This window comes from Apodemus sylvaticus, chromosome 2 (genome assembly GCF_947179515.1).
Source record: "Apodemus sylvaticus chromosome 2, mApoSyl1.1, whole genome shotgun sequence".
In the NCBI taxonomy this organism is placed as follows: Eukaryota; Metazoa; Chordata; class Mammalia; order Rodentia; family Muridae; genus Apodemus; species Apodemus sylvaticus.
In genome coordinates, this window is record NC_067473.1 from 28,952,320 (window position 1) to 28,977,863 (window position 25,544).

At 42.5% G+C, this 25,544-nt stretch overlaps 1 protein-coding gene across 2 annotated transcripts in view; it reads left to right on the plus strand.

The window, feature by feature from the left end:
• The window catches only part of Ppp1r9a (protein phosphatase 1 regulatory subunit 9A), a 256,258-nt gene that overhangs the window by 192,873 nt on the left and 37,841 nt on the right, over positions 1-25,544 (plus strand). For both annotated transcript variants that reach the window (XM_052173213.1, XM_052173212.1), the window contains exons 8-11: positions 9,284-9,337; positions 11,800-12,029; positions 13,313-13,409; positions 13,503-13,674. In XM_052173213.1, the coding sequence (XP_052029173.1) occupies positions 9,284-9,337; positions 11,800-12,029; positions 13,313-13,409; positions 13,503-13,674 (553 nt within the window). The remainder of the gene's footprint in view (positions 1-9,283; positions 9,338-11,799; positions 12,030-13,312; positions 13,410-13,502; positions 13,675-25,544) is intronic.

The window sequence follows — 25,544 nt, forward strand, 5'->3', positions numbered from 1 at the left end:
TAAAATAATGGCTGTAGCATATCACCTCCTGTGTCTCAGGAGTCTTGGGTACCATGGAGGCTGGCAAGTGTGCTGGCTACTTCCAGCTCCCCGTGAGCCCTCCCCTTCCTGTGAGCAGACCGTTGCAGTCTTAATTTGCTCCCCTTTCTACTGCTCCCTCCCCCTGTCAGCCCCCAAGGTTCCTGTCACAAGGACTAGCAGTTACATAGCAGTCAGGAGGTCATAGCTTCAGGGTGTGGAGCAGGCTAGCCTGACTCACCACCTGGTGTGCACTGAGCTGGCTTGTGTGGGAAAGGTGAGACTCCACCAAATGACTGTCTCCTTCCTGGTTGCTGGCACTCTGCTGCAGCTCTACAACCCCACAGCCCCTCCCGCCATGGGTTCTGTTTTTTAAAAAATTCTTTCACGAACTTTTCTTATTTCGTGATTGACGAATAGTAGCCTGAGGCGCACCCCTGACCTTCTCTCTGAGGCGGATCCAAATGGCTTTCACACAGGAAGGGCATGGCTTTCATCCGTCCACTATGCTGGACCCAGCCAAAGTTTTCCCTTACCTGGCTCAGCCATTTCTGCCTTTATTTATTTATTAATACTGTCATCTACTTTCCTGGCATGTTTACTTGTTCATGTGGCAACTTATAACTTAGGCTTAATTTATTGTCATACTTCATTGTTATAATAGGCAGCAGTGAAGCTGAATCTGCTGGGCCTTTGGTGCTGGGCCTTTCCCGCACCCCTCTTTATTAGCAGTCTTACCAACCTCACTTACCAACAATCTGTAATTTCCACTTTCCCTGTTGTATTTTTATTTTGGCTTTAGTAACCAAGGCAATGATTTTGAATCTGTAACTTTTTTTATTAATCTACCATTTTGTTATATTGTGGTCAGATACTAAATTTTCAACGATTTATTTAAAAAATTGTGTTTTAGTTGTAAGTTAATATGGATATTTGTGATTAACTTGATACCTTTAAAGTGTTCTGATTCTTTATTAATTTTTCTTGAATGTATTAAATGGAAAATTTATACCTCCATATTATTTTTTGTCTACTTTGATGGTATGTTGAAAGTGCATGAAATATATTAGTGTCTTCCTGTTGCTTTTAGGTTACAATTGGATGTTAATATTTGACAGCCACTTTTGTTGTAGTGTTAAGAGTGTACCTATATCTAACAAAGCCAACTGAAGCATTTTCTTTTACTAAATTTAAATGTATATAATGTTAGACTCTGTATCTCTAAGAAAACTTCAGCAATTTGAATGTGTGATGTCACTGGCGGTATTTATTACTATGCTTAACTCATTTAGGCTTTGCGTTTCTTTTATATTTGTTGGCTATTACTCAGACTGACCTCAAGGCTTTAGAATGCATTCTCTTTATATAACTTTAAAATTTGAAAAAAAATACCATTTGTATTCTCTGTGTGAAGATGTTTGATAAACCCCTGAGTTTTAAGAAAAATGAATATTAAAGTTTGATATAATTTTAAAACATTTCAGGGAGTTTTATAATATGCTTACAAATACTATATTCTTTTGTTTTCCTTTAAAAGCTTTATGTCCTATCCATTTTTTTTTAGATTTTTAATTTCTCAGATTGTCTCTGAGTAATTTATTAGGTGTTTATGTCAGATACAGTTTTTGTGATCTTTTCGTACCAAGAGTGCTGTTCTAATTATCGTGACACCATTATAATTGGCTAGGTTTGACATTTTGTTCATTATTTTTTTTTTTTACTGAAAATATTGCATGGTTAGTTTCATTGCTTTGAACACATATTTCTAAAGGTCTGACATCGGCCTGGAGTCAGATGCTTCCCTTGTCTTCAGGCGGTAGCTAACTTTTGCCTCAGTTTCTGAGTGGTGGGCTGTCTCTGATATCTCCTACCCAGGATCGAGATGGAGGGAGGCAGCCCTCTGTGATCGCTACAGCCCAGGTCCCTCCTCCTAATGGAATGGCTGGCCCTGGTTTATGTTTGTATTCCTTTATTCTCCTTTAGTACATTTTAAGTGGGGTTCGGGATGTGTGTGTGTGTGTGTGTGTGTGTGTGTGTGTGTGTGTGTGTGAATGTGTGTTTTGCTTTATATTGTGTTTTTGCTCAGTTTTCTAACAACCATCATCTGAGTGTCTCGGGTTGTTGTCATCTGTTTTGTGTCCTTAGATATGCCCTTAACTGCGGTGTCATATGCCCTGCACCCCTGCCCTCGCTGTGTGCTGCTGCCTGGTGGGGTGTGCAGCTTTCTTGTTTCTGTGCTTTGCTTGTTAGTCTTTACTTTCCCTTACCCCGGTGTCTCCAAGAGTAACTGTAAGATAATAACTTCACCCATGGACACATGGACGATAACTGTGCCCATGGACACATGGACAATAACTGTGCCCATGGACACATGGACGATAGCTGTGCCCATGGACACATGGACGATAGCTGTGCCCATGGACACATGGACGATAGCTGTGCCCATGGACACATGGATTTGCTCATTTTGTCTTCAGTACTTTAAAGTCTCAAAATGAGACCCGTAGTTTCAGCAAGTGGGTAGTCTGTAACAGCAACTCCAAAGCTCCCTGTCTCATTGCAAGAGCTATGAGGAGAGAGCAAAGCATGCTGGACATCCTGAGTAGTGCTCGCTCTGCTCTGAGTTCTACAGCTCCATGGGTGAGGCCAATCAGCACCCTGCTGCCTTCCCTCCTGACGCTGACAGCTGCCTCTGAACAAGGGTGAGATACCAGGGAAGTGAGAGGAGCTGCCCTGAGGTCTCATTCTGTGGCAGGAAGGTAGAAGCTATCCATCTTTGCACTGGGTGGACCGGTTCTCCAGCGGCTCAGGACAGTGCTGGAGTGTGTCCTGCCATCAGATGAGGCCTGCTCATTTTCAGGCACTGTACTTCAAATGTCACTTTAGCTTGAGATGGACTTGTCTTCCCTGTTTTTATTTGAGCCGTGTTTGTATTGATTTGTTTTGCTTGTGTGTGAGTGTATGTGCACTGCATACACATATGTATGACAGATGTTCATGCTTACAAGCCAGAGGATATCCAATGTTCTCTCTGTCTGTTACCCACCCCCAAAACCCCCACCCGTGATTCCCTTGAGACAGGGTCTCTCACCACACCTGAAGCTGGCCAGCAGCAGCATACCCCAAGGGTCCTGCCCCATGTCCTCCTCCCCCATTGCACTGGGGCCACAGGGGGCCCTGCCAGGCCATGCTCATATGGGCGCTGGAGGTCCAGGCTCAGGTCCTTACAGGTTAACAGCAAATACTCTTATCCACTGAGACATCTTCCCAGCCACTAAATAAGTTGAGTTCCTGCCCCTGAGTACAGTTTGTTTTATGTTTTGTTTGTTGGATTTTTCGTTTGTTCATTTTGTTTTTTTTAGTTTCTGCCCTCCCGATGGACAGTTGTTCTGACTGACTTTCTGGGTGGGTAGAAGAGAGCAGAGAGGCTGGGTCAGAGCAGATCCGCTCCTTACAGGGGTGAGGTATCCCCTACCACGGCCTTGGGAGGCAGGAATGCTGGTACGAGAGATAACAAATCTGCTTTCATTGTTAGGGAAAGCCGAAGTCCAAAAACGGTGTTATTTAAGTCTGTAAAAAATAAACTCGAGAATAAATAAAGCCATTTATATGGAAGTTTCATTAACAAGTCGGAGCTGTGAATTGTTACCTCTCTAGTAGTAAACAGATACTTATTTTTAAAGGCGCTGTAATCACAGGCTCTGAGATGTAACCAACAGGACCCTCATTAATAGCCACACTCTGAGAATCAGTTCCAGTGGCCTTGTTAGAGGCTTGCCCTCAGCTTTCTTCACTGCCCTTGGTGGGGACCTTACACCGGGTTGAGTTACGACTCCGCCAGTCAATGCCAGCTTGTTTTGCATATGTAGTTCACTGAACATAAAACCCACTTTTCTTGATACAAAAAGAAAAAGAAAAAGAAAAAATTAACCACACCATCTGTAAAGTTAAGAACTAAAAATGGCAAAGATTTGCCAACGCTACATTTTAATAACATCATATATCTTCAAAAAACGCCTCCAGCTCCTTTTGTGGGGCCCACCTCCCTTTGGACAAAACAGGCCTCAGTCCAGTGCACGAATGATAGTAAAATGTCTACACAGTACAGAAACCATTTCTCAGAGTTGTGTGTGAATACCAGGCCTTGCTGCCCCATGCAGTGAGAGCCGATAATGCTGCTCTTCTGGGATTAGAAAATGGCTGGTTCTAGAACACTCGTAAGACTCTCCTGCAGATAATATTTTTCCCTTCAAAAATATTTTCCAAGCTTGCACCTGCTAAGTCGAGTGCCGCAGTTGATGCTGATGGGGTTCCTGCCTGCCCCTTTCTGGTAGTCCTAGGTAGACATTTTGATTCAGTTACAGCTGGGCGTGCTCCATGCTCTTCCAACGGAAAGTGATAATAGTCAGAGCCCACACACAGCAGCACAGCTACAGAGTGTGAGGCGAGGCTTCCCCCTCACACGTGGAGAACTGGATATTTGTCTCTGCTGAAATCCCAGCGTGGGTAGATACTGGACTGTTCCAGTTGACAGGGAAGATGACAGTGCTTGTTCTCGTTAGCTAAGGACAGAGGCCTGCAATAGGAGACGTGCTGAGAGGAACATGCTCTCAACCTTCTACTAATTACGCTGTGCTTGCGTTGTTCCCTTGTTGCTTGGTAAGGCACATTGTTCTTCCCTAGGAAGCAGGTGTCTTTGTCCAGGCCTGGAACATCACCTGCTGACCCTGGCCTCTGAAAGTAATCGGTACACATTTGAAAGGTGACCTCTGCCATGGTCATGTGGCCTCAGTGACTAGGTACCCAGCATCTAGTGCCACTGACTAAATACTAATTTAATAATGAACATATTTTACATTTCTTTCCTACTTTATGTTTCTTTTCTCTCTGTGTGTCTGTGTGTGTGTGTGTGTCTGTATGTGTGTGTGTCTGTGTGTAAAGGGGCGCTAAGCACTTATGCGCTGTATGGAGGCTTGAGGTTCACTATGGGCGCCTTCTTCTGTTGCTCTCTACCTTATTGTTTGAAATGAGTTCTCTCTGAATCCGGGGCTCACAGCCTGGGCCGGGCTCACTGGCCTGTGAGTCCCAGGAGCCTTCTGTTTCTTCCCTACTCAGTGTAGGTCACGTGCACACACCACATGGATTCTGGAGTTCCTCACCCAGGGCCTCCTGCTTTCGTAGTGAGCATGTTAGCCACTGAGCCAGCTCCTCTGATCCCTGGGTTTTACCAATAAGTCCAGATGCTGGTAGTGTGCCGGTTTACCTTCTGTGTCCGGATTCTCAGAGCCTGGATAGGCAGTCATGATTTCTCATTCAGGATAGTGATCATCACATGTGCCTCAGGATTTTTATAAGAACTGAATGAGAACTATTTGCAGCCAGGGAAAAGCTTTCAGCTAGACACGCTGATCCTGAAGGGCAGGAAAAGCAGAAGTTGGAAGTCAGGCCTGGCCTTGCACCTCCTGTGCCCAGTTCTCTCAGGGGAAGCTGAGGGTGCCTTGTGGTATCTCTGAGTCTCTCTGTCACCTGAGCACTGACAGGAACAGGACCTGCTCTGCTCACTCCCAGAGACCTTCGAAGTAATACAGGGCAGTGGCAGTGGGGGAGGGAAAACATGCAGGCTTCTGTCAATGTGAAAACTTCCACATTAGCAGAACTGTGGGCTGTGATTTCTACAGACTGGCCTTGGCAACTATTCACTCGGCTATCTGAAGTCTTGTGTACTGTGTTTTACTGTGTACGCTGAAAAAGTTCATCTCGTGTGTTTTTATACCTTTTCTATTAATAGTGAAGGATATGTAAAAGGTCATTGAAATGTACATTGCATCCAGGATTGAAATAATCACATATCTGTAATCTCCGGTCTTATATCAACTGAGGAAACCGTATGCTGGCACTGTCATTATCTTCTGAATGATGTCCAGATTCCAGATGTGCACATTCCATTCCATGTCCCTGTCTCTGAAAGATGAGGTGGCACTCCTAAAATTAAACTCTTGCCACTTGTCACCTCACTGCTAAGGAGCCCTCTTCTCTTACCCACTTTGATGAACCAGAGACCCCTGTGGGCATTTCTCCTTAGTTTTGTCCACAGTCCAGGGTACTAACCTAAAGAGTATACCCATAAAGAAAAGAGTCTTGCTTGTGATAGGTTTGACCATGGGTCAGGGAACTAACTTAGTATGCACAGGCATTAGAAAAAGATGCTTGAGCTGGGCAGTGGTGGGGCACGCCTTTAATCCCAGCACGCCTTTAATCCCAGCACTTGGGAGGCAGAGGCAGGTGCATTTCTGAGTTCGAGGCCAGCCTGATCTACACAGTGAATAAGTTCCAGGACAGCCAGGGCTACACAGAGAAACCCTGTCTGGAAAAACCAAAAACAAACAAAAGAAAGAAAGAAAGAAAGAGAGAGAGAGAGAGAGAGAGAGAGAGAGAGAGAGAGAGAAAGAAAAGAAAGAAAGAAAGAAAGAAAGAAAGAAAGAAAGAAAGAAAGAAAAGAAAGAAAGAAGAAAGAAAGAAAGGAAGGAAGGAAAAGGATGCCTGAGATAGGTCGAAGGAAGGCCAGTTCAGGATACTGAATTAGTATATAGCCCATAAGGGGAATGTATTTATGGCATGAATTTCTAGACTGACCGTGATAAATATGCCTGGCTCATTTTTTCAATAACTCCCAAATGGAGTATGTGGGTGACACCAGCAGCAATTCCTGCCCCACCCTCTCAGTTTCCATTTGGGAAACTGAGGTGCAGATAAGCAACTGACAGGGGTCTTGGGTGGTGTGAGCAGGGAAGACTAGAGCCCCAGGAAGAGACTTTGCTCAGCTCAGATTTATCACCAAGAAAATGGCACTGGGCACCCGCCCGTAGCCCAGTGCAGAGTCGGCCCTGTGGACAGAGCCAGATGAGTTCTGTGTCAGCTGTGGCTTTGTAGACCACTGAAAACTTTTAGTTTCATTTTCCCGAGTGCCACTGTTGAGCCTTGATTGACCTAGAACTGACTATGGAGATCAGACTGGCCTTGAACTTGCAGCAATCCCCATGCCTCCGGCGGTCTGAGTGTCAGCTTTGCAGTGGTCATTTAACTCTGTTGAGGGAACTGGAATAAGCATCTCTGACTGCTTTGGCTCACTCTTCCTGGCCCTGGCTGAATTTATGGATAAATAATTCTCAGTCAGCCATTGTGCTATAAATGCTTTACATAGATTATCTCACCAAATGTCGGAATAAGGATGTCCATAAACTATGAGGAAGTGCCTTTTGCATGGAAGAAAAGCACAGAGGCTGAGCAGTATTCCTGCTGCTAGCACATGCACACAGCACACACGGTGAATCTGAGCAGCTAGCTTCTCAGGTTAGTATGTTTTAAACAACAGAGTAGATATTTTTGTAAGTGGTAGATGGGGAAAAAAATCATCCAGGCATATGAATTTGCTTTGTTCTCTAACCATATAATGCCTCTGGAAAATAATTCCTTCTGGTTGTATGTGCATCTCCATGGTATAGAGTAAAGATATGCAGTGTCTTTATTCCCTTGTGGCTTTATTCTTGGCTGGCAGCTTAGCATGGCTGTTTATTTGAGAGAGAGAGAGAGAGAGGACATGTTATCTTCACAGCGTCTTGTCTACAGCCCCTCCTAAACAGATGCTTATAAAGTTCATCTTTATTTTTTAAGAGAAATGACGGAAGATCAGAACCTAGATACCCAAGATCTAATCCAGTTCTACTGTTGATTTGTTATACAGTCAGGTTGATCATTTGGCACTGAGCCTCAGTTTCTCCACATCAGGAGCGTGAAGGCTCTGGATCTAGGTACTGAGCCTGGGTAGTTGGGGGCGGGGTGGGGGGGAGCAGCATTGTAGGAATCTGGAAGATCTGTATAGACCAGGGTTTCTGGTGAACACAAAAGACCTCTGCCGGTATCATCCAATTGAGACAGTCCACTAGGATTAGGGCATAAAACCAAAAAAGCCAGATTCCTTATAGTCGTAACTCCAAAGTACTTTGGACAAAAGAAAGAAAGAAAGAAAGAAAGAAAGAAAGAAAGAAAGAAAGAAAGAAAGAAAGAAAGAAAGAAAGAAAGAAAGAAAGAAAAGAAAGAAAGAAAGAAAGAAAGAAGGAAAGAAAGAAAGAAAGAAAGAAAGAAAGAAAGAAAGAAAGGAAAGAAAGAAAGAAAGAAAGAAAGAAAGAAAGAAAGAAAGAAAGAAAGAAAGAAAGAAGGAAGGAAGGAAGGTGGTAAGGGGGAGATGGTAGTCTCCAATAACTTTGTAGCAAACCAACTAAGGATACAATTTAACCCAAGAAACAGGGTACCACAGACCTCACTTAGTGGCTGTGCTCCGGGCATAGCAGAAAATGTTCATGAGCTTGCTTGCAGAGTGCCTCGCTCCCCAGACCCTCTCCAGTGTGGGCTGAGAAAGATTCATGTTTGGACCTATAAAATCGGGAGAATTGGGAATTTCAAAAGCATCCTTTCCATCAAAAACATCCAGAGGACAAATTGTGAACCTGTACACTGTTTTCCTTGAATTCAAGGGTGTTTAGCCCTTAAAGAAATGAATGACGCCTTGAGGACCCCTAGAAGGAAAGCAGTCGGAGGTAGGGGAGGCGAGCAAATGGCAAAGACGACTATTGTGTTGCAAAGAAAATGCTTTGGGGGGTTGGAGTCTTTATACAGGTAGACCTTTTGGAAGGCAGACATTTGAATCTGCACCTTTCCTGCGGTTAAAAAGGAACACAAACGAAAACAAACCGGAGATTTCTGTGCCACTGCATCTCCTTCCTCTGCCGCAGAGCTGCTCTGCGGAATGTGAGAGCGACTCACAGAGCCACAGCGCCACCTTTCTGCACGATGTGGAACTGAATCTTCACGCTGTACCAGGCCTGTTGACTGGCTGGCTCAAGCCATTCTGTGGGCGAGCCTCAGCAAGGAAACAGCTCCTGGACACTCAGATCATAAAGGAAGAGCCGCAGAGGCCAAGAAATGAGTTTTCTTTTCATTGGCCCCTTATTAGCAATTAAACTGGTAACTTAATCGGATATTAGGGTCCGTGAGTCATAAACCCTGTGTTTAATTAGTTTGCACCCACTGACTCATTTCACATGCTAGACCTTTGTAATTACAACCTGCTGCAATGCAGCAGGTTCCTGGGCTTTTTTTTCTTTTTCTTTTTCTTTTTTTATTGTATCATAAGTTATTCTTCTCGCTGCTGAGTCTTTAAAAATATAGAAACACTCTTAGTTGAGATGTTTTTCTTTTCAATTTTCAGTTGCAAATCAAACATGCAGTTACAGAAGCAGAGATTCAAAAATTGAAGACCAAGGTAAGCACCGCTCCGTGGTGTTTGAATTGTACTCTTTAAACTTCAGATACTCTGAGGAATTTGAAGCCTAGAAGTAATGGATTTGCTCCCGTGCGTTTGAGAGCATATTTACATGAGACGGTCATTTCCAACATTAAGTACACAGACAGATCTGCCTTGAGAGCATGCACACCCGCATACAACCAGAGAAGGCCACAGGGCACTTGATATTTTAAATGGATTTATACTGTTTAGTCTCTCTGAAATTTCTTCAAAAAATAATATTTTTAATGGCTCAAGCATCTGAATTGTGTGCTAATTTCTTAAGTACAAGCTGGTTTATCAAATCTCCTTTATGTTATTTACCTTATAATAATTTCAGCTAATTTACTGGAAGCAATGTATTGTTTTAATGTAGAACATTAATTTCTTTTTAGAAAAAGCTTCCTGTGTCTAAGAAGTAAAGATTATAAGCTTATTCTATGCATTGTGTAACTGATTTAGATTCAGGTGCTGCTGGAAATCTTGCTATACTAAGTTCACCATTATTTAAATTTGTCGAAGAGAAAAAATATTAATAAAAGAATTTATATTTAATCTCTATGAAATAGTGAGACATCAAAGTAAACTGTAAAATTCTTGTATAAGATACAGTTTTAGCTATTGTTGTTCATTTCTATCAAATGTATATTTTGAGACTTAAAAGTATCTTCAGTTACTTTCAAACGAGATTCTGTATTGCTTCCATAATCTTTTTAAGATTAAGATATAGTTATTTCCTACCAAGAGTGATTTGTTTTCTGGTTTGCACTGAATACTTGCTTTGGGGTTTGCATGTGTTTTAAATGGAGATGAGTTAGCTGGCTACTTTGGTTAATGACATTCGTGACTAATAAGCTCTGTTTAGACATCCTTCATGGTGTCAGCCGCGCACTGTGAATTTTAAGTTTTAAGCTAGCGGGGCTGGTACATAAACAACTGCTATAAAACGTTAATTAAAGATGCAGTAAAAACAAAGCCCTTTTTAATCTGAAAACTGTTTCTTGATTTTAAAAAAGCAGATCTTATAAACTGTTGGTTACAAATAGGGAAAAGAGCCCCTGTGTTTATAAATGCTCTTGTAGACAGGCTTAGGCATTTGACTATGAAGATTTAATTTAGAAAAGTCTACAAATTACTGTTTTATAATTTTTTTCCTAGATTGTTATATGATACACTTGAAGAAACAATAATGTGATTATTATCTGTGTTATATAGATTTTCTCATTTCAGTGTTTGGGACTAATTTTCACTTTGTAACCTCTTGTCCACATGTATTTAGTAAAATTTTTTCACAAAACTATTGTTGTGATATATAAATGTGTATATTTGTATGAATGTATATCTCCATTTGTTCAGTGCTATATAAACTGAGAATGTCATTTTGAACATTGATAACTGTGTAAGTAGAGAAGGTAGACAGAGTAGCAGCCTGAAGGATACGTGCATTTTAAACGCTCCTCGGAAGCTCAGTCTTAGATTTCTGTATTAAGAGCAATGGTGAGCTAGCTTCCTTTTTCCTGGACTCAAATTTAACTGAGAGTCCCAGAAAAAAAAAAAAACTGCACTGTGTTTCTAAGAATTTCCAGAGACAGAAACTACACAAAGCTGTCTATCTGATCTATTGGAGGGATATAAATTAACTGGACAATCATTAATGCCTTTATTTTTTTCCCTGTCTTTTATACATAGTATAAATTAAGTTTTTTAAAGAGCTAGACATATGCAATCCTCCCTGTAATATATTGACAGACTGTGTTCATGTCAATTGAAATCAAGAACCTGATAACATCCTCCGAAGGCTTAAAAACATAGCAATAAGAGCTGACGCTTATCAGATGAGTATGACGCCCAAGGGGTGGTGCAAGGGTGTCAGCAGTGGGGCACAGGCGCCCTGCAGGGGTGGTAACTCAGACTCTTAGACACCCGAACACGTGCTCACGGGTGTGTTAACATGTGAAAACAACCCAAAGGTTAAGTCCCTTCCTCGACATTAGTGCATTTTCATCTGCTCCTTCCCCACCCCACCCCCGCTCCCTTCTTAGTTAATCTTGGACTTATTGTCCTACACTTTATTTAACATGCTTTCAAACGAAGTGTGTCGACATTTAGTGGCCCTAACCAGTGATGCACTAGACATTGTTTCCTGCTTGCAGTATTTCAAACTACATGCTAGTAAAGAGAGTTCATGGGAGTTCACGTCAGATTTGTGTTTCATTATTTATCCGATGGGTAACCTTGAGCAAATCATTTCCATTTTCAAGCTTTCTGTTTTATCCTCTATGGATATGGAAAGAACAGTTGCTCTTCTAGTCTCGAGCTGTTTTGATGACTGATTGATTGTACGTAACAGTAGGGTTTTATCTTAAAAAGCTATAATAGTATGGAGAGATGGTGCTACAGGCATACCTAAATTATTTTGCCTTGACATTTGTTTTCTCCAGCTGCAAGCAGCAGAAAATGAGAAAGTAAGGTGGGAACTAGAAAAGAACCAACTGCAGCAGAACATAGAAGAGAATAAAGAAAGGATGCTGAAGTTGGAGAGCTACTGGATCGAGGCACAGACACTGTGCCACACCGTAAACGAGCATCTCAAAGAGACCCAAAGCCAGTACCAGGCCTTGGAGAAGAAATACAACAAAGCCAAGAAGTTGATCAAAGATTTTCAGCAAAAGTAAGCATTCTCTAATGATCCAAAGGACAGCACAGACATGTGTGAGAAGAAGACTTGTCCCCAGGGTGTTTGTACTAGTTAGAGATGTGGGAAGGACAGGCTGGGCTGTCCCTTTCAAATCACAGCCATCATGGATTAAGGGAGTAACTTTTTCTCATGGGAACATTTTGGGTGTTGTCCATTTGACTCTGCCTCAGTTTCCGATAACATTGAGACTTGTTGGTTCTTGTGGAAAACATCCCTATGATTTAGAAGCCAGGAGTGTGGCTGACAAAGGGCAGGATGCTTGGCTGACAGTCGGATGCTCTGCTACATGCAGAGTAGTCTGGATGGACTTCTATCTGTGTTCTTAAAATCAGTGACCACAGACCCTGCCTCTCCAGTGTGTGGACACTGACCTGCAAGACCTCCCCATGCCCTGCTTTCTCAGTACAGCTCTCGGGGGCCCCAGGTCACCACACTAAGGCAGAGACCCTTGCCACACCTTGCTGTGAAATTTCAGCAGCTCTTTTCTGAGCTGTGCATCTTCCTCTCCTCCTCCTGGGCTCTGACATCAGCGAGCATGCCCAGTGGGATTTTCGTGACCCACTAGACCAAACATGAGCACCTTTTGCGGTTTTTTATATTTATAACTCATCTTGTTTCTTTCCTGTCTTAGAAATAATATTTTAATAGCTGAAACAAATAGCTATAAGAAATAATTTGAAAGACAATGTTCTTTGTTATTATGAACTCAATACATTTCCATTGCAAGTTTTTGCTAACAACACCATATCTAGCTATAAGAAATGACCAGATTTGCTTTCAGAATGGACGGTGTTCCCTGCTGTATTACTTGTGGAGGTGTGACAGTTGTCTCTATGCCCTTCCACTGATTTCTCTCTGTGAGTAACTCTTCAGATCTGTCTACTTTTGTTTGTTGGTAAGTATTGGAAATATAGAGTCATTTCTGCCAACAGGAGGCTGTCACCATTAAATTCCCCACAGAACCATTCGTGCCGTAAGCCCTGTGCCCACGAGCCGGCATGCTCCTCACCGGGCACTATAGGTGAACAGCATGCTGAGAAAAATCAAAATACTTTCTATACTTGTGATTAAATCATTAAAGATATCTTTTTGTTTGTTGCCATAAACTTTCCCACTAACTATATTTGAGTTTCATTTATTTAAACAGCTCTCAAGTGTTTATCCTGCAGCGTACTTGAGTGCTTCTGAAAGAATTTTCACATTTCCGCACTTATTGAAAGTTTTTCTACAATTGAGCCTCTTATTTCCTCCTTTAGGGAGCTCGATTTCATCAAGAGACAGGAAGTAGAAAGAAAGCAGCTGGAGGAGGCAGAAAAGGCTCACCAGGTTGAAGTCCAAGGCCTGCAAGTGCGGGTGAGTGCAGTTCTCACAGCCACTAATGGTGAGGCAGTTCTGTCCAGAGGAGTGCAAGATAGCCCAATTTATGACTGGATTTTTGTTTTCTAGATTAGAGATTTGGAGGCTGAGGTGTTCAGACTACTAAAGCAAAATGGGACCCAGGTGAACAACAACAACAACATCTTTGAGAGGAGACCATCTCCCGGGGAAGTCTCGAAAGGAGACACTATGGAGAATGTGCAAGTCAGGCAAACATCCTGTCAGGACAGCTTGAGCCAAGGTTGGTCTAGCCTCACCTAAAACTTCCTTGTTATTGACAGTTTAAGCAGGACTTAAGTTATTCGTCTGACTTGGGGATTCCATAGCTCAAACTGCCGCCCATGAATATTGAGGAAAAGAACCTGTCATGTTAGCTTGTATCAAACATAAATGTTTCAGTGTAAATAACAAAGTTCCAGACAAAGGCAAACCCAAGCATTAACTTAAAGTGTCATAAATAAGTACACTTAGTAAACTGTATCAGAAATAATAATTCATTTCTCCTGGCCCCACCCTTGGAGTAAATATGCTGCTCTGGCATCAGGAACTGACTGGCTGTTTCTAGCCCTCCAGGCTCCCTTAGGTGAGGTGTTCCCTGCAGTTCTGTGTCGTATCCTGGAGCCTACCTGTACTTCCCATGGCCATCCTGCCTAAAATCAAGTAAGGAGAAAACATGGCATCAAATACAACCATGATCCATATATATCACTTACCTGGTCTCCTGCACTCAGTTCCATACACAGAGTGTGTGGGTAGATCCAATGAAACAAGCGCTTCATTATTAGTGACTGTGAAAGAATGTGTGCACATAACTGCACATTAGTGGAGGGCTTTCGATTTCTACCCTGTGCTGGGAAAGAAGGAAGAATGCCCTGCAAGAGCAGTACTGCAGCGAGCCCACAACTTGCTCACATGACGTGTAGCAAAACTCATATTATTTTGAGCCTTCCCTTTCTTTTCCTCATGATCTTTCTCTCCTATTAAAATATTTCCAGGGCTGGGAAGTGGCTCAAACGGTAAAGTGTTCTCCACTCAGCATAAGGATCTCAGTTCAGATTCCCAGCACTGAGGTAAAAGGCCATGGGCAGCAAGGTGCATATCTAGAACCCCAGTGCTAGGAGAAGGAGCAGAAACGATGGAGTCTCTGGGACTTGCTGTCCGGCCTTCTGAGCTGAATCAAAACTCCAGGTTCACTGACAGACCTTTTATAAATAAAATGAGGTTATTGCTTCCTGAGGAACGACAGATGAGGTCAGCTCTTGACCTCATCGTCCATGTGCACACACACACACACACACACACACACACAGAGACAGAGAGACAGAGAGACAGAGAGAGAGACATGCACAGAGAGACAGAGAGAGAAACACATACACAGAGACAGAGAGAGACAGAGACATTGTTCTCTAATAAACAGTGCTTTATATCCTAGCATTAACTTTAGAAGTAACTTCTTAATCATTGAAAGAGCAAAGTCTTGAGAATGTTTATTTATAAATGAAGCTTATGTCTAAAGATTTGAATGCGTTCGCTAGGTTTATGTCTTTCTGCTCTGTTGTCCCCAAGTAAGGGACAGTTTATAAGTAAGGCCTCAAGGCAGTTGGCAGGGAAGTGTAGCGCTGGCACACCACTGAGAGCCTTGTCTCAGGAGTGTGTCCCCGACCCCCAGGGCTGCTCCTCCGGATTAGCTTTACTGTGTGAAATATAAAGGTGGTGATGGTGCTGGGTGCTCTTGGTGCCCTCTTGCCCAGCCTACCAGAGCAGCATGACACCACGTGGCTAGGAGCCGGGCTAAGCAGTGCTATTGGTTGTTGCAGCTATGACTCTATACCTGGAAAGGCATATGGCTGAAGTCTAAAGGGAAGGACCAGGAACCAAGCCCATGTGTGTTTTTAAGCCTTTCCGAGTGTTTAAAGTTTCACTGTAGTTCATTATAAACATAGGGCCTCGCTGTGCTTCGGACTGGCTACCATCAGTAACTAGTAGTCTTGCTCAGTTTTTCAGTTCTCTCAGTTTGGAAAATCAGCGTCTCGTCAAACATATTTAATGATATTTATTAAATTATGTGACTACAGAAGATCAACAGATGTACTATTAGTGTGCTGATTTGTAGCAAAACCTTGCATTTCTTCTGAACCCCTTTTCTTTTCTGCACCCGCCATTTTGCCACATAATTATCAGTTTTCCTAGCAACATTATTGGCTCACAGTGAGACATGGAGACTACTAATTCTTCCTGAAAGTGGTCCCTGCTTGTGATGGTGGAGGAGTCCATCAGCACATCCTCTAGGATATATCAAGCCGCATTCTTCCAGATTTGCAGCCAGTGACAGCCAGTGACAAATCTCCTTGAAATTCAATCACTTGATCACATAAACCAAAGTGACTTGGCGAGTGGCTAGATGGAATGTTCTGGAAAGCACTTTTCTAAATTGATCTTTTGCTGCTGTTGTTAGGAAACACCAAAGACGCAGAGATTTAGGGTGTAGGACTGCAGACTCAGCCAGCACATGCAGTGTGGGAAGACCCTTGCCACCTTGTGTGATGGCAGTTGCCACTGTGATGTCTACCTATTAGCTGTAGCTTGTCATGATGCCTGTCAGGACCGTCCAGTTCTCATCTGCTTCCCAGCTCTGGAGGGTTAGAAGAATGCTTTAGCATCTTTGTTTGGGGCTTGAGACAGCGCCTGAAGTAGGTCAGTGATCTACTATGTGAAAATGAAATAATGAGAGAGAGAACGAGAGAAGAGGGGAGGAGTGGAGGGAAGGAGAGGGGAGCAGAGGAGAGGGGAAGAGAGGGGAGCAGAGGAGAGGGGGAGAGAGGGGAGCAGAGGAGAGGGGGGAGAGAGGGGAGCAGAGGAGAGGGGGAGAGAGGGGAGCAGAGGAGAGGCGAAGAGAGGGGAGCAGAGGAGAGGGGGAGAGAGGGGAGCAGAGGAGAGGGGGGGAGAGGGGAGCAGAGGAGAGGGGGGAGAGGGGGAGAGAGGGGAGCAGAGGAGAGGCGAAGAGAGGGGAGCAGAGGAGAGGGGGAGAGAGGGGAGCAGAGGAGAGGCGAAGAGAGGGGAGCAGAGGAGAGGGGGAGAGAGGGGAGCAGAGGAGAGGGGGAGAGAGGGGAGCAGAGGAGAGGGGGAGAGAGGGGAGCAGAGGAGAGGGGGAGAGAGGGGAGCAGAGGAGAGGGGGAAAGAGGGGAGCAAAGAAAGGGGGAGAGAGGGGAGCAGAGGAGAGGGGGAGAGAGGGGAGCAGAGGAGAGGGGGAAAGAGGGGAGCAAAGAGAGGGGAGAGAGGGGAGCAGAGGAGAGGGGGAGGGGAGCAGAGGAGAGGGGGAAAGAGGGGAGCAAAGAGGGGGGAGAGAGGGGAGCAGAGGAGAGGGGGAGAGAGGGGAGCAGAGGAGAGGGGGAGAGAGGGGAGCAAAGAGAGGGGGAGAGAGGGGAGCAGAGGAGAGGGGGAGAGAGGGGAGCAGAGGAGAGGGGGAGAGGGGGAGAGAGGGGAGCAGAGGAGAGGGGGAGAGAGGGGAGCAGAGGAGAGGGGGAGAGAGGGGAGCAGAGGAGAGGGGGAAAGAGGGGAGCAAAGAGAGGGGGAGAGAGGGGAGCAAAGAGAGGGGGAGAGAGGGGAGCAGAGGAGAGGGGGAGAGAGGGGAGCAGAGGAGAGGGGGAGAGAGGGGAGCAGAGGAGAGGAGAGTGGAGGTGAGAGGAGGGAAGGAAGGAGGAGAGGGAAGGAGAGGGAGGAGAAGGGAGGGAGAACAGAGGAGGGGAGGGGAAAGGACAAGAGAGGAGAGGACAAGTAGGGGAAGAGAAGAGAGGAGAGGGGAGGGGAGGGAGGAGAGATGAGATGAGAGGGAGGGGAGAAGAGGGGAGGGGAGGAGGTGGGAAGGGGAGGACTGGAAGCATCCAGTCCCGCACACGTTTTAGGTCAGAGCTTGACAAGTGCTGCATGGGTTGGGGACTCTCGATATTAAACTTGGGGCATTTTTGAGAGATGAATCTAGTTTTCAAATCTTGCAAAAAAATTTTACAATAGTTAAATTATTCTTTAACACTATTTGTGTGTTTCTTGTCAAAACTAAACCAATGCAGGCATTTCATTAAAATGTTGATAACAGGCTAGGTATGTGATATACTGCTTTAATTCCAACATTCAGGGGCAGAGGCAAGCAGAGTCTCTATGAGTTCTAAGCCAGTGTGGTCTACATAGCAAGTTCCAGGCCAGCCAGGGAAGGAAGGAAGGAAGGAAGGAAGGAAGGAAGGAAGGAAGGAAGGAAGGAAGGAAGGAAGGAAGGAAGGAAAGGTTTAATGAATTAAAAAATTTTAAAGTCTAAAATTAGGCATACAAATTTGCTATTTAATATATTTTGATACTTTATTCTCTCCATACCTATAGAAAACAAATTTAATAATTTTCTAATTAAGAGTTTTAACAGACCTCAAATCCCCTCTATTTTAGACCATATACTTGTCAGATATTAGTTCCCATCTGTGGAAACCATGATATTTCCATACTGTCATTGCGCAGCACTTCGGTCTCACGGGTCTATGTGAGTTGTCTACCGTGGAAGCGGAAGTTGCAGGCCCACTTGTTTCAGGCTTGCCAGAGCAACCCAGCAAAACCTGTCTCAAAAGAAGAAATAAATAAAATACAAAATAAGGAAAGGAATTATTTCAGCCAAGCCAAGTCTGAATATTTTTTTCAACAATGTGCCCCTTGAATTTTTTCCTAAAAGATGTACTTCAGAAGAAAGTCAGTTGGCTCAAAAATTATCACAGGACTCAAATATTGAAAACCCAGATGATCAAGGAACAGTTAAGTATTTCATATTAAATATTAGTCAGCCAGATTCAGATTTATAACTTAAAATATGATTTATTCCTGTGCAAAGAACACAAAGTTGGTTTAACATAAAAAGTTCATATTTCACATATTAACTAAAAGAAAAATGAATATAATTATTTCAGTAGATGAAGACGGACAGTTAATAATATCGATCTATATTAAGTTTTTCCAATTTGACTTTTGAAGAACCTTCCTTAACTTGATACCATGAGACTAACAAATGTTTCTATCATACCTCTTATGCATAGCAAAGGCAGTAATCAGGAATTCCCTTTAAAATTAAAAATGTGTTCAAAGTTGCTCAATTAAAAACACTGTAATCACCTCTCTCAGCTGTTGGCCTGGCGATTCGAGCAAGTAGAGAGGAAGCAAAGGAAGTGATCAAAGGAGGGGAAGATGGAGAGGAGAGACCAAGTCCCAGTGCACTATACGTAAAGTCCAGTGTCAGCGAGCTTTATGGACGAATCCTCTTTGTCTTGATGAAAAGCCCCTCACCTCCCCCTCCACACCCACAAGATGGCGGTCATTGCAATCTTCACTTGTACTCTTCTTTTGGCTTTAACTGAATACATTTAAAAACCTCAGAGGTTTATGAATTATAAGAATATAACAAGGGATGTAGTGGATTTATTTTTTTAAAGCAGTCTATCTTGGGATACATAAGAGCCTGTCTAAAAGCAGTAGACACAAAATGAACAAACAGCAAAAATAATATTTTTCAAGCAAAATAATTGGAAACTAGAAAGGAGAAAAAAGCTACTCACAGAGATACATATACACATACAGATAGACAGACACACACAAACACAGACACACACACAATACAGACTTAATATGAGTTTAAGATTCAGAAAGAAGAGATTTCTATGGATTGTATCCTGGGTATTCTGTAATTTTTGGCTAACAGCCACTTAATAGTGAGTACATACCATGCATGTCCTTTTGGATCTGAGTTACCTCACTCAGGATGATATTTTCTAGTTCCACCCATCTGCCTGAAAAATTGATGATATCCTCGTTCTTAATAGCTAAGTAGTATTCCATTGTGTAAACAGACCACATTCTTTCGTTGTGGGACATCTGGATTGTTTCCAGCTTCTGGGTATCAGAAACAAGTCCACTACCAACGTAGTGGAGCTTGTGCCTCTGTGGCATGGTGTGGCATGCTGGGTTTTCAGGTAGATCTATTTCCAATTCTCTGAGGAACCGCCAGACTGATTTCCAGAGTGGTTGTACCAGTTTGCAATCCCCCAGCGATGGACAAGTGTTCCTCTTTCCCCACATCCTCTCCAACATGTGCTGTCACCAGAGGGTTTTTTTTTTAAGTTTCAAAAATGCTTTCCATTTATTTATTTTATTTTATTTATTGAATATGATCTTCATTTACATTTCCAATGGTAAGCCCTTTCCCGATTTCCCCCCTCCCCAAAAACCCCCAACCCCTTTCCCCACCCCCTGCCTCCACATATATGTCCCTCCACCCAACCCACTCCCACCTCCTCTGCTTGATTTCTGGGCATCCTTTGAGCCTTCACCTGGCCAACAAGAAGTATATACCAAAGGGAGCATACCATGGTTGTCTCCAGAGGGGCCCTGCCAGAGCCTTACAAATACAGAGGCAGATGCTAGCAGCCAACCATTGGGGTCCCCAATGGAGGAGCTGGAGGGTGGTCTGGAGGAGCTGAATGTTCAGCCCCATGGGAAGAACAATGATGTAGGCCACCCAAACGCCCCAGTACTCCCAGGGACTAAACCATCAACCAAGGGGTACACATGGTTCCAGCCAAAAAGGTGGCAGAGGAATGCCTTGTTGGGCATCAGTGGGAGGAGTGGTCCTTGGTCACCAGAGTTTTTGATCTTAGCCATTCTGATTGATGTAGGGTGGAATCTCAGGGTTGTTTTGATTTCCATTTCCCTGATGACTAAAGACTTTAAACATTTCTTTCAGTGCTTCTAGGTTATTCAATATTCATCTGTTGTGAATTCTCTGTTTAGCTCTATATCCTCATTTTTTTATTGGGTTGTTTGGTTGTTTGGAGGCTAGCTTCTTGAGTTCTTTATATATTTTGGATATTAGCCTTCTATCAGATGTGGGGTTAGTGAAGATTTTTTTTCCCAATCTATAGGTTGCCAATTTGAACTATTGACCGTGTCCTTTGCCATAAAGAAGCTTTTCAGTTTCATGAAATCGCATTTATCAATTCTAGATCTTAGAGCCGGAGCCAGTAGAGTACCATTTAGGAAATCTCCCTGACTCTCCTGGGCCAGTGAGTTCAAGGCTCTGTCCCACTTTCTCTTCTATTAGATTTAGTGTGTCTGGTTTAATGTTGAGGTCCTTAATCCACTTGGACTTGAGCTTTGTGCAAGGTGACAAACGAGATCTCTCAGGCACTATGCTACCAACCAGGCAGCATACATGAACCTGTCAAATATACAGCAGAGGACTACCTAGCCGGGTCTCAGTCGGAGAGAATATGTACCTAACCCTCAAGAGACTTGAGGTCCCAGGGACTGCGGACATTTGGTGTGGTGGAGATGAGGACACCCTTTTGGAGATGGGGGTGGTGGGGAGGAATGGGATGAGAAACTGTCAGAGGGTGGACTGGGAGGGAGGATAATGATTAGACTCTAAAAAAGGATTAAATAACAACAACAACAAAAGCATTAGAAGCTGAATAGAAAAAAAAAGAAGAAGAAGAGAGGACTCCATTATGAGACATTTCAGTCAATAAAGAGAATCCCAAGGTCACTGGACTCCTATGGGAAATGTTTCTTCACTTTTTTTTCCGGTTTTTTGAGACAGGGTTTCTCTGTGTAGCCCTGGCTGTCCTGGAACTCACTCTGTAGACCAGGCTGGCCTTGAACTCAGAAATCCACCTGCCTCTGCCTCTCAAGTGCTTGGATTACAGGCATGCGCCACCACTGCCTGGCGAGCAACTTTTTATTAGATATTTTCTTAATTTGCATTTCAAATGTTATCCCCTTTCCTGGTTTCCCCTCCAAAACCACCCTAATCCATCCCTCCACCCCCCTACTCATCACCGACTCGCTCCCTCTTCTCTGTCCTGGCATTCCCATATATCGGGGCATCCAGTCTTAGGACCAGGGGCATCTCCTCCCTTTGATGACAAACAAGACCATCCTCTGCTTGAGCTTCATGTGGTCTGTGAAGTATATTTTGGGCATTTCAAGCTTCTGGACTAATTCCCACTTACCAGTGAGTGCATGCCCTGTGTGTTCTTTTGTGATTGGGTTACCTCACTCAGGATGACATTTTCTCATTCCATCCATTTGCCTAAGAATTTCATAAATTCATTGTTTTTAATGGCTGAGTAGTATTCCACTGTGTAAATATACAATATTTTGTGTTTCCATTCCTCTTTTGGGGGATATCTGGGTTTTTCCAGCTTCTGACTATTATAAATAAGGCTGCTATAAACGTGGAACATGTGTCCTTATTATGTGTTGGAGCATCTTCTGGATATATGCCCAGGAGTGGTATAGCTGGATCCTCAGGTAGTGCTATGTCCAATTTTCTAAGGAACTGCCAAACTGATTTCCAGAGTGGTAATACCAGCTTGCAATCCCACCAGCAGTGGAGGAGTGTTTTTCTCTCTCTCCACATCCTCACCAGCACCTACTGTCACCTGAGTTTTTGATTTTGGCCATTCTGGAGGAATACCAGATGGCTTAGAAATACCCTAAAGAAATGTTCAACATTCTTAATCATCAGGGAAATGAAAATCAAAACAACCATGGGATGTTGAACATTTCTTTAGATGCTTCTCTGCCAATTGGTATTCCTCAGTTGAGAAATCTTTGTCTAGCTCTCTATTCCATTTTTTAATAGAATTATTTGGTTCTCTGGAGTCTTAACTTCTTGAATTCTTTATATATATTAGATATTAGCCCTCTGTCGAATGTAAGGTTGGTAAAGATCTTTTCCCAATTTGTTGGTTGCAGTTTTGTCCTATTGACAGTGTCCTTTCCCTTACAGAAACTTTGTAATTTTATGAAGTCTCATTTGTCAATTCTTAATCTTAGATGGTTTTAGCTCCTTTGTCAAAGATCAAATGACCATAGGTGTGTGGGTTCATTTCTGGGTCTTCAATTCTATTCCACTGATCTACCTCCCTTGTACCAATATTATGCAATTTTTGTCACTATTGCTCTATAGTACAACTTGAGGTCCAGGATGTTGATTCTCCCAGAAGTTCTTTTATTATGGAAAATAGTTTTCACTATCTTGGGTATTTTGTTATTCCAGATGAATTTTATAATTACTGTTTCTAACTCTATGAAGAATTGTGTTGGAATTTTGATGGGGATTGCATTGAATCTGTAGCATTTGATGGAGATTGCATTGATGGCTTTTGGGAAGATGGCCATTTTTACTATATTAATCCTGCCAATCCACAATCATAGGAGTTCTTTCCATCTTCTGAGGTCTTCTTTGATTTCTTTCTTGAGAGACTTGAAGTTCTTGTCATACAGATCTTTCATTTGTTTGGTTAGAGTCAAACCAAAATACTTTATATTGTTTGTGACTATCGTGAAGGGTGTCTTTTCCCTAATTTCTTTCTCAGCCTCTTTATTTATCCTTTGAGCATAGGAAGGCTACTGATTTTTTTGAGTTAATTTTATATCCGACCAGTTTGCTGAAGTTGTTTATCAGCTGTAAAAGTTCTCTGGTGGAGTTTTTGGAGTCATTTAAGTATACGATGATCATATCATCTGCAAATAGTGATAGTTTGACTTCTTTTCCAATTTGTATCTCTTTGACCTCCTTATGTTGTCTAATTTCTCTAGCTAGAACTTCAATAACTATATTGAATAGATATGGAGAGAGAGGGCAGCCTTGTCTAGTCCCTGATTTTAGTGGGATTGCTTTAAGTTTCTCTCCATTTAGTTTGATGTTGGCTACCAGTTTGCTGTATATTGCTTTTACTATGTTTAGGTATGGGCCTTGAATTCCTCATGTTTCCAAGACTTTTAACATAAAGGGATACTGAATTTTGTCAAATGCTTTTTAGGGATCTAATGAAATGATCATGTGTTTTTTTTCTTTGAATTTGTTTATGTAGTGAATTACATTGATGGATTTTCGTATATTTAACCATCCCTGCCTACCTGGGATGAAGCCTACTTGATCATGTTGAAAGACTATTTTGACGTGTTCTTGGATTCAATTGGCAAGAAATTTATTGAGTATTTTCACATCAATTTTCATAAGGGAAATTGGTCTGAAGTTCTCTTTCTTTATTGGATCTTTGTGTGGTTTTGGAATCAGTATAATTGTGGCTTCATAGAATAAGTCGGGTAGTGTTCCTTCCTTTTCTATCGTGTGGAATACTTTGACGAATATTGGTATTAGGTCTTCTTTGAAAGTCTGATAGAATTCTACACTAAAACCATCTGATCCTGAACCTTTTTTTGGTTGAGAAACTTTCAAAGACTGATTCTATTCCTTTAGGAGTTATGGAATTGTTTATCTGATCCTGATTTAACTTTGCTATTTGGTGTCTGTCTAGAAAATTGCCCAATTCATCCAGATTTTCCAATTGTGTTGAGTATAGTCTTTTGTAGTAGGATCTGATGACTTTTTGAATTTCCTCAGTTTCTGTTGTTATATCTCCCTTTTCATTTCTGATTTTGTTAATTTAGATACTGTTTCTGTGCCCTCTGGTTAGCCTGGCTAAAGATTTATCTGTCGTGTTGATTTTCTCAAAGAACCAGCTCCTAGTTTTGTTGATTTTTCTCAAAGAACAAGCTCCTGGTTTTGTTGATTCTTTGTATAGTTCTTTCTGTTCCTACTTGGTTGATTTGAGCCCTGAGTTTAATAATTTCCTGCCTTCTACTCCTCTTGGGTGTATTAGCTTCTTTTTGTTCTAGAGCTTTCAAGGGTACTGTCAAGCTGCTAGTGTATGGTCTCTCCAGTTTCTTTTTAGAGACACTCCTCTATAAAGAGGAGTTTTCCTCTTAACACTAGTTATTGTGTCCCATAAGTTTGGGTATGTTGAGCCTTTGTTTTCATTAAATTCTAAAGATCTTTGATTTCTTTCCTTATTTCTTCTTTGACCAGGTCATCATTGCGTAGAGCATTGTTCAGCTTCCATGTTCATGTGGGCTTTCTGTTGTTTTTGTTGCTATGAAGACCAGCTTTAATCCATAGTGATCTGATAGGAGGCATGGGATTATTTCAGTCTTATATCTGTTGAGGTCTGTTTTGTGACCATCAGTTTTGGAGAAGGTACCAATGAGGTGCTGAGAAGGTATATTCTTTTGATTTAAGATGAAATGTTCTATAGATATCTGTTAAATACATTTGGTCCATAACTTCCATTACTTTCACTGTGTCTCTGTTTAGTTTGTGTTTAGCTGATCTGTCCATTGATGAGAGTGGGGTCTTGAAGTCCCCCACAGTTATTGTGTGAGGTACAATGTGTGCTTTGAGCTTTAATAAAGTTTCTTTTATGAAGGTGGGTTCCCTTGAATTTGAAGCATAGATATTCAGAATTGAGAGTTCTTCTTGGTGGATTTTTCCTTTGATGAGTATGAAGTGTCCTTTTGTGGCCTTTTTGATGACTTTTGGTTGGAAGTCGATTTTACCCAATATTAGAATGGCAACTCCAGCTTGTTTCCTGGGACCATTTGCTTAAAAAATTGTTTTCTTGCCCTTTAACTCTGAGGCAGATTTTCTCTTTGACGCTGAGGTGTGTTTCCTGAATGCAGCAAAATGCTGGGTCCTATTTATGCATGCAGTCTATTAGTCTATGTCTTTTTATTGGGGAATTGAGTCCATTGATGTTAATAGATATTAAGGAATAGTGATGGTTGGATCCTATTATTTTTTCTGTTATTTTATGTTTGTGTGAGTATCTTCTTTTGGGTTTTTTAAAAGAAGATTACTTTCTTGCTTTTTCTAGGGTTAAGTTTCCCTCTTTGTGTTGGGGGTTTCCCATCTATTATCCTTTGTAGGGCTGGATTTGTGGAAAGATATTGTGTGAAATTGGTTTTGTCATGGAAGGTCTTGTTTCTCCGTCTATGGTAATTGAAAGTTTTGCTGGGTATAGTAGCCTGTGTTGGCATTTGTGTTCTCTTAGGGTCTGTATGAGATCTGCCCAGGATCTTCTAGCTTTCATAGTCCCTGCTGAGAAGTCTGGTATAATTCTGATAGGTCTGCCTTTATATGTTACTTGTCTTTTTTCCCTTACTGCCTTTAATATTCTTTCTTTGCTTAGTGCATTTGCTGTCGATACTTGCATATGTGGCTCTGTGGCCCAGGATCAG